Source organism: Schistosoma mansoni, chromosome W, assembly GCF_000237925.1.
Source record: "Schistosoma mansoni strain Puerto Rico chromosome W, complete genome".
NCBI lineage: Eukaryota > Metazoa > Platyhelminthes > Trematoda > Strigeidida > Schistosomatidae > Schistosoma > Schistosoma mansoni.
In genome coordinates, this window is record NC_031502.1 from 56,804,014 (window position 1) to 56,820,475 (window position 16,462).

Genomic DNA, 16,462 nt, shown 5'->3' on the forward strand with positions numbered 1-16,462 from the left:
AGTATATTCATAGTTGAAAGCGTGAGTCAATTGAAGCTAGACCACCGTGGAAAACCTGGAAACACTGCTGACGAGTCCCACAATAGTATGAAACAGCCATCCATTACTTTCAGGTTTTCTACGTTGATCTAGCTTCAATTGATTCACGCTTTCAACTATGAAAATACTGAATCGCCACAAAACCCCTTCTGATAATAATAATAATCATATGCTCACTAGTGACTGACTTCGAGAGGTAAATCCAGGAGTTATAGTGAGAAGCAGTGACCAGTGGAGTTTAAAACACGTCTGTTGTGAGATATCAGCTCACTGAAGACAATTGGTGAACGGTTGCTCAACTTCGTGGATTGGTTTGAGTTAGACATAAACACCATCGGATTCTGGCTCAGTGGTCTATCGGTTAAGTGCTCTGGTGCGAGACTGGTAGGTCCTGGGTTCGAATCTCGCGAGGCGAGGTCGTGAGTGCGCACTACTGAGGAGTCCCACAATAGGACGAAACGGCCGTCCAGTGCTTCTAGGTTTTCCACGTTGATCTAGCTTCAATTGAATCACGCTTCTAACTATAAGGAAAAAAGTTATTGATTACTTATATATTATAGTAGTTACTTGTTTCCTTCCTCAATCCTATTAATATTTTGTCAATTTTTACTTCTTTTCTCTTTGTCTTTCGCTCGCTCGTTCGCCCTTGTTCTACATCGCCGATACAAATATGATGTTGATATATATTTTTTATCATCTTCATATCAGATTCGTTGTTCAATTATTTTGTCGTATCAATTCAGATAATACATGTATTATTAGTGAATTGAATGAATTCAATACAATTAAATTATTATCAATGACATCACCATCATCATCATCATTGCCATTATCATCGACAATTGTAAATCATTCTATTATTCCCAATGAGACTAATTACACAGTTACTACTATTAATCACAATAATTATTCTACTGTAACTACTACTACTACTACTACTACTACTACTAATACTACTATCAATACTACTACCAATACTACTGCTACCATGACTACTTCGACCAGTATTAAATTAATTAATTTAAACCAATTATGGAATTTTATATTATATTCAAATAAGATAGTTTATCAAAAAATATGCAAATTATTATTACAATTATATACAAATTTCAATTCGAATATAAATTTGAATAAACGTAAAGAATTATGTTTTAATATTATGAAATTATGTTATGCCTATATTAAAAGGGATTATAATGAGGTATGTATTTTAAATCCTTGTTTTTTTCGTTTCTCTTTTAATTGTTAATTCTTAGTCAATCAGTCAGTCAGTCAGTTACAATGTAGAACTTCGTACGTACGTACGTACGTACGTACATCAGTTCGAGTTGCTATACCACATTAGCACAGAGATGCAGTTGTCGATTCAAATCCCATAGTCGTAGAAGTAGTAGGAGTATAAGCAACTTGCGTCATTTATGGCGTAGGCGAGATATCCATCTAGCAAACAAAAGATGGGTTAACTGTGCAGCAGTTCGTTCCGTCCTACTTAATGGCAGTGAAACATGGCCGGTAAGAGTAGAGGATATTCGTAGGCTACTAGTATTCAATCATAGGTGTCTTCGGAGCATTGCTCGTATATCCTGGGACCACCGGTTAAGTAATGCAGTTGTTAGGAAACGGGTACTAGGTAAAGATGGCAAATCGATTGATGAAGTAGTGAAACTTCGTCAGTTGAGATGGTTGGGACACGTGTTACCTATGCCCAACCACCGACTGTCCCGACGTGCAATGTTTTATGGTGTAAGAGTAGGTTGGAAGAAAGTTAGGGGCGGTCAGACCAAAATGTGGCACAAATCCATGAAGTCACTGACAATTGGACTGAGCCATGTTGGTATGTGTAGACTACCTGGTAGGGATCTTCAAAATGATGATAGCAATCAATGGTTAGAGATCTTGAATGACATGGCTCAAAATCGTTTGCAATGGTGAAGGTGCATCCACTCTTTGTGTTCTCCCAATTTCACTGGATAATACCTCTTGAATAACATCTTCAAACCCTAGTCTTTCGTATTACTGCTTATACTCATACTACTTCTACCACTATGGGGTTGGAATTGACAGCTGCATCTCTGTGCTAATGTGGTATGGCAACTCGAACTGATGTACGTACGTACGAAGTTCTACGTTGTGACTGACTGACCTATGCTTGATTACGATAGAATACGTTATACTACTTACAACACGCGAATGTGTAGAATCCCACAGTCTTAAATCAGATGACATAAGAAGTAGAGGGAGTGATTATTAGGTGAGAATCAGAAATGTACAGAAAAACAAGGATATTAATAGTTATTCATGTTGTCTGTAACATTACTATAATTTAGTCAGTCTTTGCACGCCACGTTGATGTTCTAGAAAGTTCTATCAGGTTCTGATTGAATGAAAACCCTTTGGGTCCTTTAGAGTCTGTGAAGGTTTCATCGTACTTCTCGAAGTCATCTCAACAGTAACTAATGGTCAATCGCATTCAGCTCCCAATTATTAAGTCTCCAATTTGAAGTGAATCGTTGCTTACTTCGGTTCGATCAAACGATAAGTATCACTGGTCATAGCATTACTAAAGTGTGTTTCGGATTTAATTACGTAAAATTTGCTGTTAATAAATAAGTTACAGTGTATTGAATTAATAAGAACACATTACGCCGAGAAATAGAGACAGACATGAGAAGAATGAACAAGAACTGGAAAGAACTAGAAAAGAAGGCCCAGGACAGAGTGGGTTGGAGAAAGCTGGTCGGCGGCCTATGCTCCATTGGGAGTAACAGGCGTAAGTAAGTAAGTAAGTATTGAATTAATGAGTTTATTCAGTACGATCGCTGAAAACATCGGAGGTTTGTTTGTATTTGACTGCTTTATTAAACTTAAGTTAATAAAGAGATTCAGACGAAAATGATGTCGTTCATGAAGTTGTTGTTGATTTTTCATTTCAATATCATCTATATTTTTACTGATTTGAATCTGTAGGATAATTATCACTCACGATTCAGAATTTTTTCGATTGCATAACCTTAAATCGGTTATAGTGGCACAGTTTTATTCAATTTCTAATTCTCATATATTTCATTTTTCTATCTCATTTACTTCCATTTGAACTATGTCCCCCCTTGCTGAGCTTTCCGTTGTAGTCCCCTGTGATTGACTGCCGGTTCCAAGCCCGGATAAAGGAGGAGAGTTGGGTTATGGGGTTAGCGACTCCATCCCGTAGAAAACCAACCCGCTAAAAAAAGCACTAACAAGAAAAAGTGAACAGTTATTTACTATTTACTGTTTCATTAGTTTCATACTTAGTTGTCCGTGAATTAATGAGTGCATATCAGTTAAAAACTCTAATGAATTATTGATTGCCTAATTACACTACTTATCAAAGCTATTGAGCAATTTACATGTATTATTACCATTGTGAAGCCTGCATGTCCTGGATACAATCCCGTGTAGAGTTGTAGCCACCCACTGCCGACCATTTCCAATATACTTGAATTAACATGAGTAATTAAACTAATTATGTATATCTTAGGCAAATTTAAGTTTTTTAACGCCTTCTAAAAGATATGAAAATAAAAATCTAAAACTTATTTTCTATCTGACTAAAGTTTAATTTTCGTCAGTCAACCATTAAAATTAGATAAGAACCAGACTGCTGATATATCCTCGTATGGAGTTCCTCAACAGTGCACATCCACTACCATAGTGAATTTTAAGCCTAGGACTCTCAAATCTCTCAACGATCATTCATCATAGATCACCAGTAATCTGAAATTTTCCTTTTGAAATATGTCACTGATGGACCATATGAACACTACTAGTATGATGGGGGGTTTATGGAGATTGACATCACGAATCGACTTTGGTTTATTTCTTTAATAAAATTTCCATTCTTTTCACCATCCAAAAAGCGTCACTAAATTTACACATTGTCATTTCTGTCCTTTTGTATTCGTTTATAGTTAATTTCGTCTATCGAAAAACAAACAAATTGTGAAGCAACACTATCGCCATCATCGTCATCATCACCTACCTCGTTATCATGTGATCCTGAAATAAAATCGGCTACATTCAAACGTATATTAAGAATTTTAAAATTATTGAAACGTTTTACAGTCAGAATGAATTTAGAAATGTATATTAATGATGCAAGTGATTGTATTCCATTGAAACGGTAAGCTTTATGTTTGTTTGTTTGTTTAATTGTGAACTTGTAACTGACCAAACGTTTGATAGAAGAATCTTAGGTACAGAATATATTTTTGATTGATAAGTAAATTGTTGCATAATCCACATTATCTTTTAGTAATTTCCTTTGTTTGTCTTAGAATAAACTTTCAGCTCATGCAGATGAACTATCGAATCACGGTTTTTCGCTGTATTGAAGTGATACCGATTTTGTCACACTTTTAGTTTAAAGAGTTTACTAAAGTTAGAGGAATTGGATGGGTGAAAAAAAACAGAAGATTGAAAGGAGGATTTTAGCGTACATGGAATAACAGTTAGTTTAGCGAAGATTGTTTAACAAAATACACATAGTAGTAAGATAGTAATAGTAATAACAATAATGATAATTATAAGCAAAGTTGGATGGGGACTTCCAGTGGAATCCAGGACCCGCATTTCGTCCCAATTATCACTCATCAACTGGAAATACTTGCTTCCCAGATTTAACTTTCATCCCGGTATTTGAACTCAATGCCTTTCGATTTAAACGCTAGCGAGTCATCCATATAGCTACTGAGGTAGGTAGCCACCGTCTTGTCCAATGGAATAAATTTTAATTCGATTGTATTTGTTGAGAAGATTTAAATTACCAATACAAATAGATAACCATAATTTCAGAATATGTTAATCAAAATGTGAATTTATCAAGGTAATGCTAAATCGATAACGGTCTTTTTGAGCTTCCTATTGGTTACTGCCTCAGAGAACCGAAGGGAAACTGCGTTATCTCATCTGATTGTAATTGTGATGGATTGAGAAATGCCATTGATATGTCCGGTATCAATTGCATGCCGAGTTGTTGCACTGTTTAGAACTGTTTCACCTCTCAGTACCAAATTCTTTGAGAGTGCTCGAAAATGTGAATATGAAATGAGGTTGCTACACTTTTTATACCACAATTAACATGAAACTTATGTCCTATAATTCCTATCAACTCCTTATAACTATCAAAGCACAAACAGATAATTGTTCATTAAATTCCATTGCATCTACAAAGAAACTATTGAAGGCTGTTTAATATATTACTTGTAGTGTAATGACTTAATTGGAATATTTCTGATCTGGAGATTAAGCGTACATGCGTGAGACTTTTGAGTCCAGTTCTTGAGTGCGGGGTTGTACGGAGGAATATCATACTGGGACGAAAACGCTGTCCAGTTCTTCCAGGTCTTCAGTGATGATGTAGATCATCTCGTGATCTAAACTATGACTATTGCTTTTGATAATTTTTCTGTATCCTTATTCACTTTATTTTTTATTTCCATTTTGTAGTTCATGGATTGGTTCATCATTTTTCTTGACAGTCACCTGTCAAGGTTTACCAATTTTATTTCCTACCAATTGTAATAACAACAATATTAATGCTGGTGATGATATTATTGATAATAATAAACAAATTTATCTATCTGATGGTAAAACAGTCACAATTACACTCATTGTACATGGAAATCTAACTTTAGGTGAATTACGTGTTTATCTTTTAAATTTTTGTCTACATGGTTACACATCAAGTAACAATTCCAATGATAACGGTAACAATTGCGGTGGTAGAGTCACCAGTGGTGGTAGTAGCAGTAGTAGTAGTGGCATTCAATGTCAAGACAATAATGTTTCACATTCAATAACAAATTCAATGTATCAGTTAGAATTACGTATAATAAATGTGGAACAGACAAATTCAAATGATTGTATATTACATCATAATATTGATAATGAACTGTTGGTGAATTTATTTTTATTCTTTCCTAATTGGACTAGAAATTTCTTAGATAATCGTGATCATATAAATAATGATGTTTCATTTGTTCAGTAAGTGATTACAATGATGTATTATTGATTGTATGTTTTCCTTAGTTGTTGTCAAGGTGGTCACCATCGAATTTTCTTTCGCTTTGTCGGTTCTTTTTCTACTGATATCAAATATGTAAAGCTGTTTTGCAATACCTTCTTCGTATTTTAAATGTGTGTATCAATTTAATCTAGTCAGTGAAGTAGTTGACATAGTGACCCCTTCACTTATTTTGGAATTTAGGTCAGTTTTGGTAGGTTGGTGACTGATGAGATTTTAATCTGGAGACATAAAAGCCAGTTCACTCCACTAGTGGCATAAATGGGATTTCTATCCGTGCATGAAAAATTGAGCATACTATTGAAAACTTTACTCTTCATTTTCTGGTGACTGAACTTCACTTTGTGTATATGTATAAGAGTTGCGTTGTTTGCTATTATATGATGATAGGTGTTTTTGAGATATTCTTTTTGTATAATGAAATCATAAAGTGAGCTGTATTGTGGCTCGATGTAGGTTACAAGTTAAAAACAGTCAATCGGTTGAAGCTTGTAACCTATCAGTTTTGGTAACCAAAAACGGTGCCGCTGCCATCGCACACGTTAACGTTATATTCTGATCATCAATAAGAGAGATAGAAAAAATGATACTATATACACAAAGTTGGTGGATAACGGATGTTCTTTATTGTCTTTGTTATACTTTAGGAGAGATGATGTGAATATTGATGTTTATGTCAATTCTGTAATTGATATTCATTGAATGTAGAAAAAAAACCGAACTGTTAATTAATTTAAAAATCACATTGGACAGTGCCAAAAATACACCAGTGTTCTATCTTGTCATTAAGTTGAACTAATTAACATACTTATGTGGTAATAGTTGTTGTTCGTAGTTCTCCACGTCTCGGCCCCATACAGTAGAACTGTCTTGACTTTTGTATTGAAAATTTTGATCTTGGTGTTGGTTGACAATTGTTTTGAGTTCCAGATGTTCTTCAGTTGTAAATATGCTGCTCTTGCTTTGCCGATCCTCGCCCTCACATCTGCTTCTGATCCACCATGTTCGTCAAAGATGCTGCCCAGATATGTAAAGGTTTCCACATCCTCCAAAGCTTCTCCGTCAAATGTAATTCGATTGTTGCATTTTGTATTGTATCGGAGAGTCTTGCTTTTCCCTTTGTTCATATTGAGACCTACTGTTGCTAGGTAATAGTTATAGTTGTCAATTAATACTATTCACTGGTATAAAGTATTTAAATTGATTCCCTTTTTGAAATATCAATGATAATCTCTGGGTTTTTTATATCATCTTCCAACTTTGTTATAATTATTTACCTAATTCTTTTCCAGTCTGGAATTGTCCGCAAAATTAATGTTTACCAGTAACGAACTATCATCGTCCACTACTGAATCATCAACTACAACACCTGGCTCTTTACAATTTTCTTCTTATTATCTTAAAGTATTTGATAATATTGAAGTCAATGCAACACAACAAAGTAGTAGTGATATTGCCCTAGGTCGTCTTCATACTACTGACAATACTACTACCACTATTAGTAATAATAATAATAATAATTCTCTGGAAGACGACGAAGATCATTTACTGCCATCAGAATTAAAGATCTTCGATTCAATAATTGATCGAAATTTTGAAGAAGAACAACTTGCAAACAATAATAATAGTAAATGTGGTAGTTTATTGGTAGATAGTAAATTGAAGATAGACGACTCTGATGCACTGAAATGCACTCAACAGTTGGATATGGATCGTGAAGGTGAATTCAGTAAGTTGGCATTTTACTACTCGTCAATTACTACTTTTAATATATATATAAATGCTATACTACACAAACTAAACAAGTAGGATTTTGAGGATGATTGTCTTCGCATAACCTTCAATAAGTAGTGTTTTCAAATAAGTCATTATGATTATAATAGATTGATTGAGTTGAATAATGATAAAACTCTTTAGAGAAAGAAAAGTACATTTTTCCTCAATAGCTCAAGTTTCATTAAACTTTGAAGAGGAACACATGAAGAAATAAACTGATTAATTCAACGACTAAATAGATTATCCTATGTGATTGTTCAGAACTTGCAGCACAATGGAATTCCCAAGTGTCGTAATATGGCATCACAGAACGATGCAATCTTACCCGTATGTGTAAGTCCTAATGGAGGACAACAATATCTTTTTTTATATTTTGCATAGCTCTATTTCAATAATTCTTGGAATTGAAATGGTAAACAAGATTTGTTTTAGCTCAAAGAGATCATTTCAATGGGGTTGTGTTCTTTGAATGTGAGTAGTTTAGTTGCAAAACTTTGCTGTCCCTCTAGGTAACCTTATCAACACAACCTGCGAATTACTGGTGAGTTCTTCAGAGGTATCTACATTTGACGAGCATCTTGTTTTATCAACATTAAATGCACTTGAGTTGTTGTCAGTATCTGTTCTATCATTATCTGCATAAAATATTGATTGTATTCCGCCCCCCCTCACCTTTTTTTTTACTCGGGATTACTCGCAGTTTCGTAGTTGCAGTGTTTTCCGAAAACTGACAATTTAAAGCGACTTAGAATGGAGTAAAATTGTGTGCCTATGTATACGGATGTACTGTTAATTCCATGAACTATAATCCGTTAATAACATGGTTGAATGATTATTGCTTGCCAAAAAGCTGCGTTGTTGATAAAAATCACTTATCCTGTCAATCGATACATCAATAGTTGATCAATAAAGAGAGTCATTCTCTTACTGTTTGCAAACTTGTATGTAGAAGAATGTGATATTGAGCGCCATTGAGAAGGTCAGTCGATGGTAATCAGATGTTACCTAAAGGACAAGTGGATTTCATTAGATAGTAAAAGGATCAATTTCATATGCATTAGAATGGTATATAAATAAATTAGTATTTGTGCATTTTATCCCGTTGCCCAATTCACTTGCTCAATCACATTGTCTGTTGTGGGATTAGCGCGTAGCACACCGCGTACCAGTATCATATTTTGGGCACCGCCCGTCACAACATGATGAAAATACAAATGAACATTGATAAAACTTATTTAAATAAGTAATTCAGGAGATGGGATTTCACCACCCCACTAACCAATGAAATTGACATATTTATTTGTCAACAGACCTAATTCTTAGTCATTCTGTATATTTAGGTGTACATCTCCTGAAATCTTTGACTGGATTTTAAAACGAGAAAAACTCATTCATTCCCTATACTCAGGATATTGTTAAAATTGTTCGTTCGACCACCTAATAGGTGAACTATCCATTCTGAAATTCACCTCTCTAAAGAATGCATACCTGTTGAGAATAATTGAGAAAAATATGCAGGAGAAACATCCTTAACAGACCAAATACAATGTTTAAAAAGAAAACGCTGTTAGCGGGTCTTCACTTTAAAGACATTGCTGATTTTAGGTTTAAAAACCGTCTAGAAACATTAATTCGAAAGATATTTAATACAGCAAATCTTCATATAAACTGCTACAGTTATCCTTTTATATCTTCATATGAATGATAAGTTGCTACGACTGATTAGCCCAATGTACATATACCAGTCCACCTGTCTCTGTGAATATATATGTGTAAGTCGTTCGTTAAGGTCATATCTTTGTTCCATTCCGGAGCATCTATCACTATGGTTTAGAGAAAGTCAACACAAATCAATAAACGTCATCCATTCCCTAACATGTAGAAACCGTAAACTTAAGGTTCAAATTCTATCTATGTATCATATACAACCTATACTCGTATTATTTAAGATACATATTCCACCATCACACAAACATCATTGTCTTCCTCTGAAAATACCTTTACTCTTTTTTTTGTTTTCTCCTTTTTCTTTTTGGTTTATAGTTTTCAATACTGATCAACGTATTGAATTCTTATTAAATTTGAGTAGGATTGCATTAGCTTTAAATCATTCTAATGTATATCATAGTATTATGCAACTACTCAATTGTATGCCATTGCATAAAAAATTAATTAAATTTATTAAAGATAGTTTAATCCAATTAGTTGATAAGAAAATTATTGAACGTTGCAATGAACAGTCTACTGAACGTAAGTTAATGATATTTATGCCTTTTTTTCAAGATTTATTTAATGGTGGTAGTAGTAGTAGTAGTGTGGTGTGGTCTACTTATATACATATAAGTAATATATGGCAATGGTCAGACATAGAATGTATTTTGGCAGAAGATCGATAAGGAAAGAACTGAAAGGAGGCGCAATTGATAGAAAAATGCATGAATAATGGAATTAAAGAAGATGGATTGATATTTACAGAAGGAACAGTGAAGATTGAAACTATTGATCGTTATTTTGCAAATTAACTGTTGACTGTATGGTTATCAGAATTTAGTGAGATAGTCTGTAATTTGTGTCTAAATACATTCGATTGTCCCCAACTAGTGTTTGTACACTACAATAGTTTTAGTAGTAGTAGTAGTAGTATGATCATATCTTCATTTTAAAGAAAATCGTACCTTGATCAATTAAACAGTGATTTTTTTAACGACTTTTTTTCCCTAAACTGTACTCAAGTCGCCAAAGTAGGTGCCGTAATAGAGCAATTCTCAAGAACTTCACTATTTGAACACATACGTGATTCATGAATTATTTTGTTTTTAATTTTATGAGACAGTTGTTAATTATACAAACCATCAAATATTGTGCAAAGTAGATATTGTTTACAAAATATCCATCTTTTAAGGCGTAAGCGAACTATCCATCTTTGAACCACAGGATGAGTTTACTTCTCAACACTTCTCTCCGTCCCGCTTTATAATTCTGAAACATAGGTATTTGTAGGTTCCTGGTATTAGATACAAGCATTGCTTGTATATTTTGTATGGGTTAGAAGTAGGGTACTGGGTAAAGAAAGGAAATCTGTTGATGAGATGCTGAATGTTTGTCAACTGAGGTGGTTAGGACATGTGTTATGTCTGCCTAACCACCGCCTACCTCGACGGGCTATGTCCTCTGGTGTATAAGTAGGCTGGAAGAAAGCTAGATGTGGTCAAACGAAACATGGCATCAGCCCAAGAAGTCATTGACATTTGGATTGAGCCATGTTAATGAGTGTAGACTACCTGGTTGATGTCTACGTGGTTATCATAACCAATGGTTATAGAATTTGAATGATATGGCGCAAAAGCGTTTGCAATGACGCAGGTACATCCATTCTTTGTCTTCTCCATATTCCGAATTCCTCAACTTATTTTGTTGTTTATTTCATTGATTTATATTTTGTATTCGAGTCGTATCTTCGATACCTAATCTTCCTCAATACCTCTTATACTAACTAGCTCTAATATTCATGGATTTGGCCTGACAAAAATTCATCTCTGTGTAAATGGGGTATGTGAACTTGAACCAATGTACATACATACCAGGTTCTATGTTGTAGCTGAATGAATAACTGAAACCTTGTAACCATAAAGAAGTGGTCATGAATATATATTGTATTTGTGATAACATTTCTTTCTTCTTTCACTTTCATGACATTTGGAAACTCTCAACACAAATTATCCAAAGATTATAACAATGTCCAGGTTTAATTAACATTTAACAAGTAAATATTTACAATGTTTATGTAAAAGTCTTTCAACAACGATGTACTATTATTCATATCCACTCGTAGTCGTTTACAATTAGTCTTCATCTTATCATAACTTTCTGTTTACCGCTTAATGAATTTGATGTATGAATTCTATGGTAATCACTTGTTGTTTCTTCGGAGGTTAGATATAGAGGAGAAAGAAAATATACGAACTTTTCTGGTGGTTTCTCAGTTGTTCGATTTACGCTTGATTTCGAGCATTCGATCTAACCGCGTAATGACACACGACTGACTAATCTAATAATTAATTAAGTAGAACAAATTTGAGTCAAGAAAATTTGCCGCAATAAATTCACTTTTTGTGAAATGGAAGCTCAGGGATCTTATTATTCTGTCGTATTACTTACTTACGCCTGTCAGTCCCAATGGAGCATAGGCCGCTGACCAGCATTCTCCAACCCACTGTGTCCTGGGCCTTCTTTTCTAGTTCTATCCAGTTTTTGTCCATCCTTCTCATGTCTGTCTCCATTTCTCTGCGTAATGTGTTTTTTGGTCTTCCTCTTCGCCTTTGACCTTCAGGTTTCCATGTGAGAGCTTGTCTTGTGACGCAATTGGGTGATTTCCTCAAAGTGTGTCCTATCCACTTCCATCGCTTCTTCCTGATTTCTTCCTCCACTGGAATGTGGTTTTTTGTCTCCCACTGTAGAATGTTGCTGATATTGTCTGGCCAACGGATCCGAAGTATCTTGCGTAGGCAACTGTTAATAAACACCTATATCTTCTGGATAATGGCTTTCGTAGTTCTCCAGGTTTCCGCCACATACAGTAGAACTGTCTTGACATTCTATCGTATAACTAACTTGATTATCAGATACGTTAAGAAAGCGCAATTACAACATTTTGTTCGCCGTATTATTATTATTATTATTACTATGTATATTCTTATTTTTTATTTTGTATTTAGCTCTCTTATCACAAACATGGTTTCATCATTTACTTACAAAACCCAATGTATCAACTGGAGTATTTCATTTATTCAATGATAAACAAATCAATTTAGAGAATACACCGAATTACATTGAATTATTGTATACAATTCAAGTTTTATATTGTTTAATGATGCCTAGTTGTTTAGTGAAACATTATCATTTCATTAAATTGAATGAAGATCATAATCAATTTCATACTTCATGTAATAATGGTAATAATATGTATAATTGTCAAGGCTTCGTTCTTCCTAATACCACTACTACTAATAATAATAATAATGATAATCGGAATATCAGTAGTAACACTATGCCAAGGACAATAGATTTTACTACAAACAATTTGTTTAATCAAATTCCAGATTGGTCAGATTCCATAACTATCACCGTAAGTATTTTATTAAATGAATTTATATGTATTATGTGCTATGATTTAAGATAATTGGTAGGAGGTAGTGATCGATTATAGGTTTTTATGTTTGTGGTGCTGATCATCGAAAGTGGATTATGCAGCTTATAAGAATTTGTGAGATAAAAAAGGTATCATTCAATGTGTACGTCAGAATTCTCGTTGTATCTTCCGATCTCTACGCGTATATTAAGCATTAGGATAGCACACTTGTTATGTAGTCTCTTTCTTAAAAACGGAAAGGTATTGCAAGTCAAGTATGAGTTGTGGAAAATCATCTGAAATTGGAAATATGTATCAATTCAGTGCGAACTCATTTTTTAAACTAAGCATTCTGAGTTCTTCTCTTCTCTATTGCTCGTATCTGCTGGGATCACCGGGTAAGTAATAGTGAGGTTAGACACAGGGTATTAGGGAATGATGGTAAATGAGTTGATGAGGTCATGAATCTTCATCGTCTGAGATGGTTGGGCCACGTGTTACGTATACCTGAACAACGATTACCACAACACGCTATGCTGATTAGTGTTGCGGATGGTTGGAAGAGAGTTAGAAGCGGGCAAACCAAAACGTGGTATCGGAGCATGAAGTCACTAACTTCTAGTCTGAGCCATGTTGGCAGATGCAGACTACTTGGTTAGGGTTTGCGTGACTATCGTAACCAATGGTCGGAGACTCTGTTTGACATAGCTCAGAATCGATCACAATGGCGTAGGTGTATACACTTTTTATCTTCCCTTAAACCTTGAGATTAAAATTGCTTCATATCTGTCTTTCTTCCTGTACTATATCCTTATATGCGATCTTTCTTTTATATATTACCACCACTAAATTAACTACTATGAATCCGGTGTTCATCTTGTTGTGCTGGTGAGGTATAGCAACTTGGTCCAATGCATAAAGGTGCCTGGTCCTACGTTGTGACTGACTGACTGACTCTTGCTATGAATATGATTGGAGATTGAATAGTTTCAAACTGAAATGATTATAGTCTTCCATAGTTTACAATGATTTTCTATGTGCTATGAGTTCACGACTAGAACTACCATTGTCAAATTATGTCTTTTAATTATCAAATAATTGTTTTTTGTCTGTTTATTTCAGCTGCTTCTACTTCGTGGTGGTGCCTTAAACTTACTTCTTTCGTCTCCACTTTTAGTATCCTCATTCACTCCCACATCATCATTATATCATAAACTTATTAACTGTGATAAGAATGGAGGAAAACATGCTTTATCCCATGATCACTTACTCGATTCCTATTCTTCTCTTGGGCTTTCATCTTTTGCTAGTATTGTTAATAAAAATGATGACAATCAGATTATTTTCTATGACACAACAATTCATTGGAAACTACTCTATCACATACGTCTATGGCTATTAAGATTAATTCGTGTATTACTTATTTGTACAGCTAATACATTAGTATTATATAAACTAGATTCAACATCAGATTATATGTGTAATGTATTCAAAAAGTCATCATTTTATCAGTTATTAATTTCTCTAGCAGTCTCTGTGAAAGATTCTAGTTCCTGTCGGAATGATTTTTCATTTACCAATTCTTTACGACAAAATTCACTACCACTGGCGCAGTCGTTATCAGATAGTACTAATACTACCACTGCTACAAAGAAGATGATAACAGAAACCAATGCTACTGGAAATCTTGATGGTACTAAGGATAGTGATGATGGTGATGTAGATAATGCAGAGTGTAATATTGAACATATTTGTAAATTACTACTTCATACTTATAAATTAACTAGTAGTACGAATCATCCTGTACTAGGTGGAGATTATTTTCTACTTTTGCACGCTTTACACGTTGCACAGTTGACAATTGTATCTAATGTAAGTTGCTTATCTCCCTCCCTTTCGATGTGTATGGTGTGTATTTATTTTAATGCTTGGAACTATTTCACGGCAATTTAATAATATCATCGCAAAGCCCATTAGTTGACACTTTTTTCAATATTCAATAAACCTAAATTTTCTTCATGGAAACTCTAAATGAAGTGTGGGTTAATTAAAGTGTTGAATAGGATTTACATTTCGTTAGCTTGATGCTCAGTGATAGCTGGTCTCGGTTTACATCATCCTCTCTCTGTGTGTGTGTCTGATTCCAAGTCCGCATGCGAACACTTTAACTATGGGATTTGTCAGAAATTGAAATCGTTATTTCAGATTAGACAGATATTTAAATCAATATCATTGTTAGTTTTTCAGTTAGTTTTTGTGTAGCATTCCTTATTGTTTTTAACTGTATGTTTATTCATAAATGCAGTACTGAAGGGCACATGAATTCCTGTTCTCACTTATTATGCCTATAATCAGGGTATCAATTGGTGTCTGTAGGATATGACCTTTGTAAGTAGAAGTCATGTATATATTCCAAGAGTATTTGGTCTTGAAAATCTTTAAATGATCAATGTTGAAGTTAAGCCTAATGTACTCTAGACACCACTTCGCTCGACAAGTCCTCGAATAAAAACACATTTGGACGGGAAGGTATTTATATTCCAAACAACACAGGGTTAAATGAAAGTAGGAATCTCAATAAGAAAAACGTTAGTTTATTTATAGTTCTTACACAAGGAGTTTCTAAAGTTTTCTCCAGTTATCCTCCCCAACACAATTCTTCATCGAGCATGATTCAAGCCAATCTGTATTGCTCTAACAGTACTACGTACTGATGCGTAATCGAATGATGAGACTGTAATCTTTCTTTAACTGAGGTGATCTAGCAGTCTGTTACACATTTTATCCCACTGCCTACTTCTGTACACTAATCTGTTTGATATGAAGTCTACTACTGAGTATAAAAAATTAACTGCATCCAGGTTGTAAGTTACTATCTAAGAAATATTATTTCCATTTTCATCTTGATAACTTCCTCAGTCAGTGTACTCATTTTAAGTGTTTCAATTTGTTCTAATTCATAACTGACTAGTAGTAATAATCCCAGATCTATCTTAAATTTGCATTGAACTATCATCTCTCAAATAGAAAAAACCAAGCTCGTCTTATTGATATATTAACAACTGTAGACTTAATAATGAACTAAATAGACATAATGTCACAATTGATTGATCACTGGGTGGTGATCAATGTCATGCGTATCAAGTCCTGTTTAGTGCTGATCGAATGCTATTGATCAAGTTGCAATGTGACCACTAGTCTAGGTGGCTCAACACTGCGTGCACTATGTTGAGATAAGATGGTGGTTGAAGGTCGTCAACAGGACATAATATGCTCAATTTCTCAAACTTTTATTCAATTTTAATTAGTCAGTTTTTTATAGACAATGTAGAACTTAACCTGTCAAATATAAATCATTTCGAGTTATGATACTTAACACTAACATTTACCATAATGTAAGTTAAATAAATTGAAAAAACAATTAAATACATAGAGTTGAGATCATGAGTCAATTGAAG

General features: G+C 34.2%; 1 protein-coding gene across 1 annotated transcript in view; it reads left to right on the plus strand.

Annotated features, from left to right (window-relative positions):
* Nucleotides 1-16,462, plus strand: part of Smp_131570 (ubiquitin-specific peptidase 9X (C19 family)) — a gene marked incomplete at both ends in the record, with an annotated part of 85,956 nt that overhangs the window by 25,872 nt on the left and 43,622 nt on the right. The window contains 6 exons of the mRNA XM_018790266.1: nucleotides 7,393-7,541; nucleotides 7,632-7,829; nucleotides 9,920-10,126; nucleotides 12,592-12,828; nucleotides 12,976-13,001; nucleotides 14,127-14,876. Coding sequence (XP_018655626.1) covers nucleotides 7,393-7,541; nucleotides 7,632-7,829; nucleotides 9,920-10,126; nucleotides 12,592-12,828; nucleotides 12,976-13,001; nucleotides 14,127-14,876 — 1,567 coding nt within the window. The remainder of the gene's footprint in view (nucleotides 1-7,392; nucleotides 7,542-7,631; nucleotides 7,830-9,919; nucleotides 10,127-12,591; nucleotides 12,829-12,975; nucleotides 13,002-14,126; nucleotides 14,877-16,462) is intronic.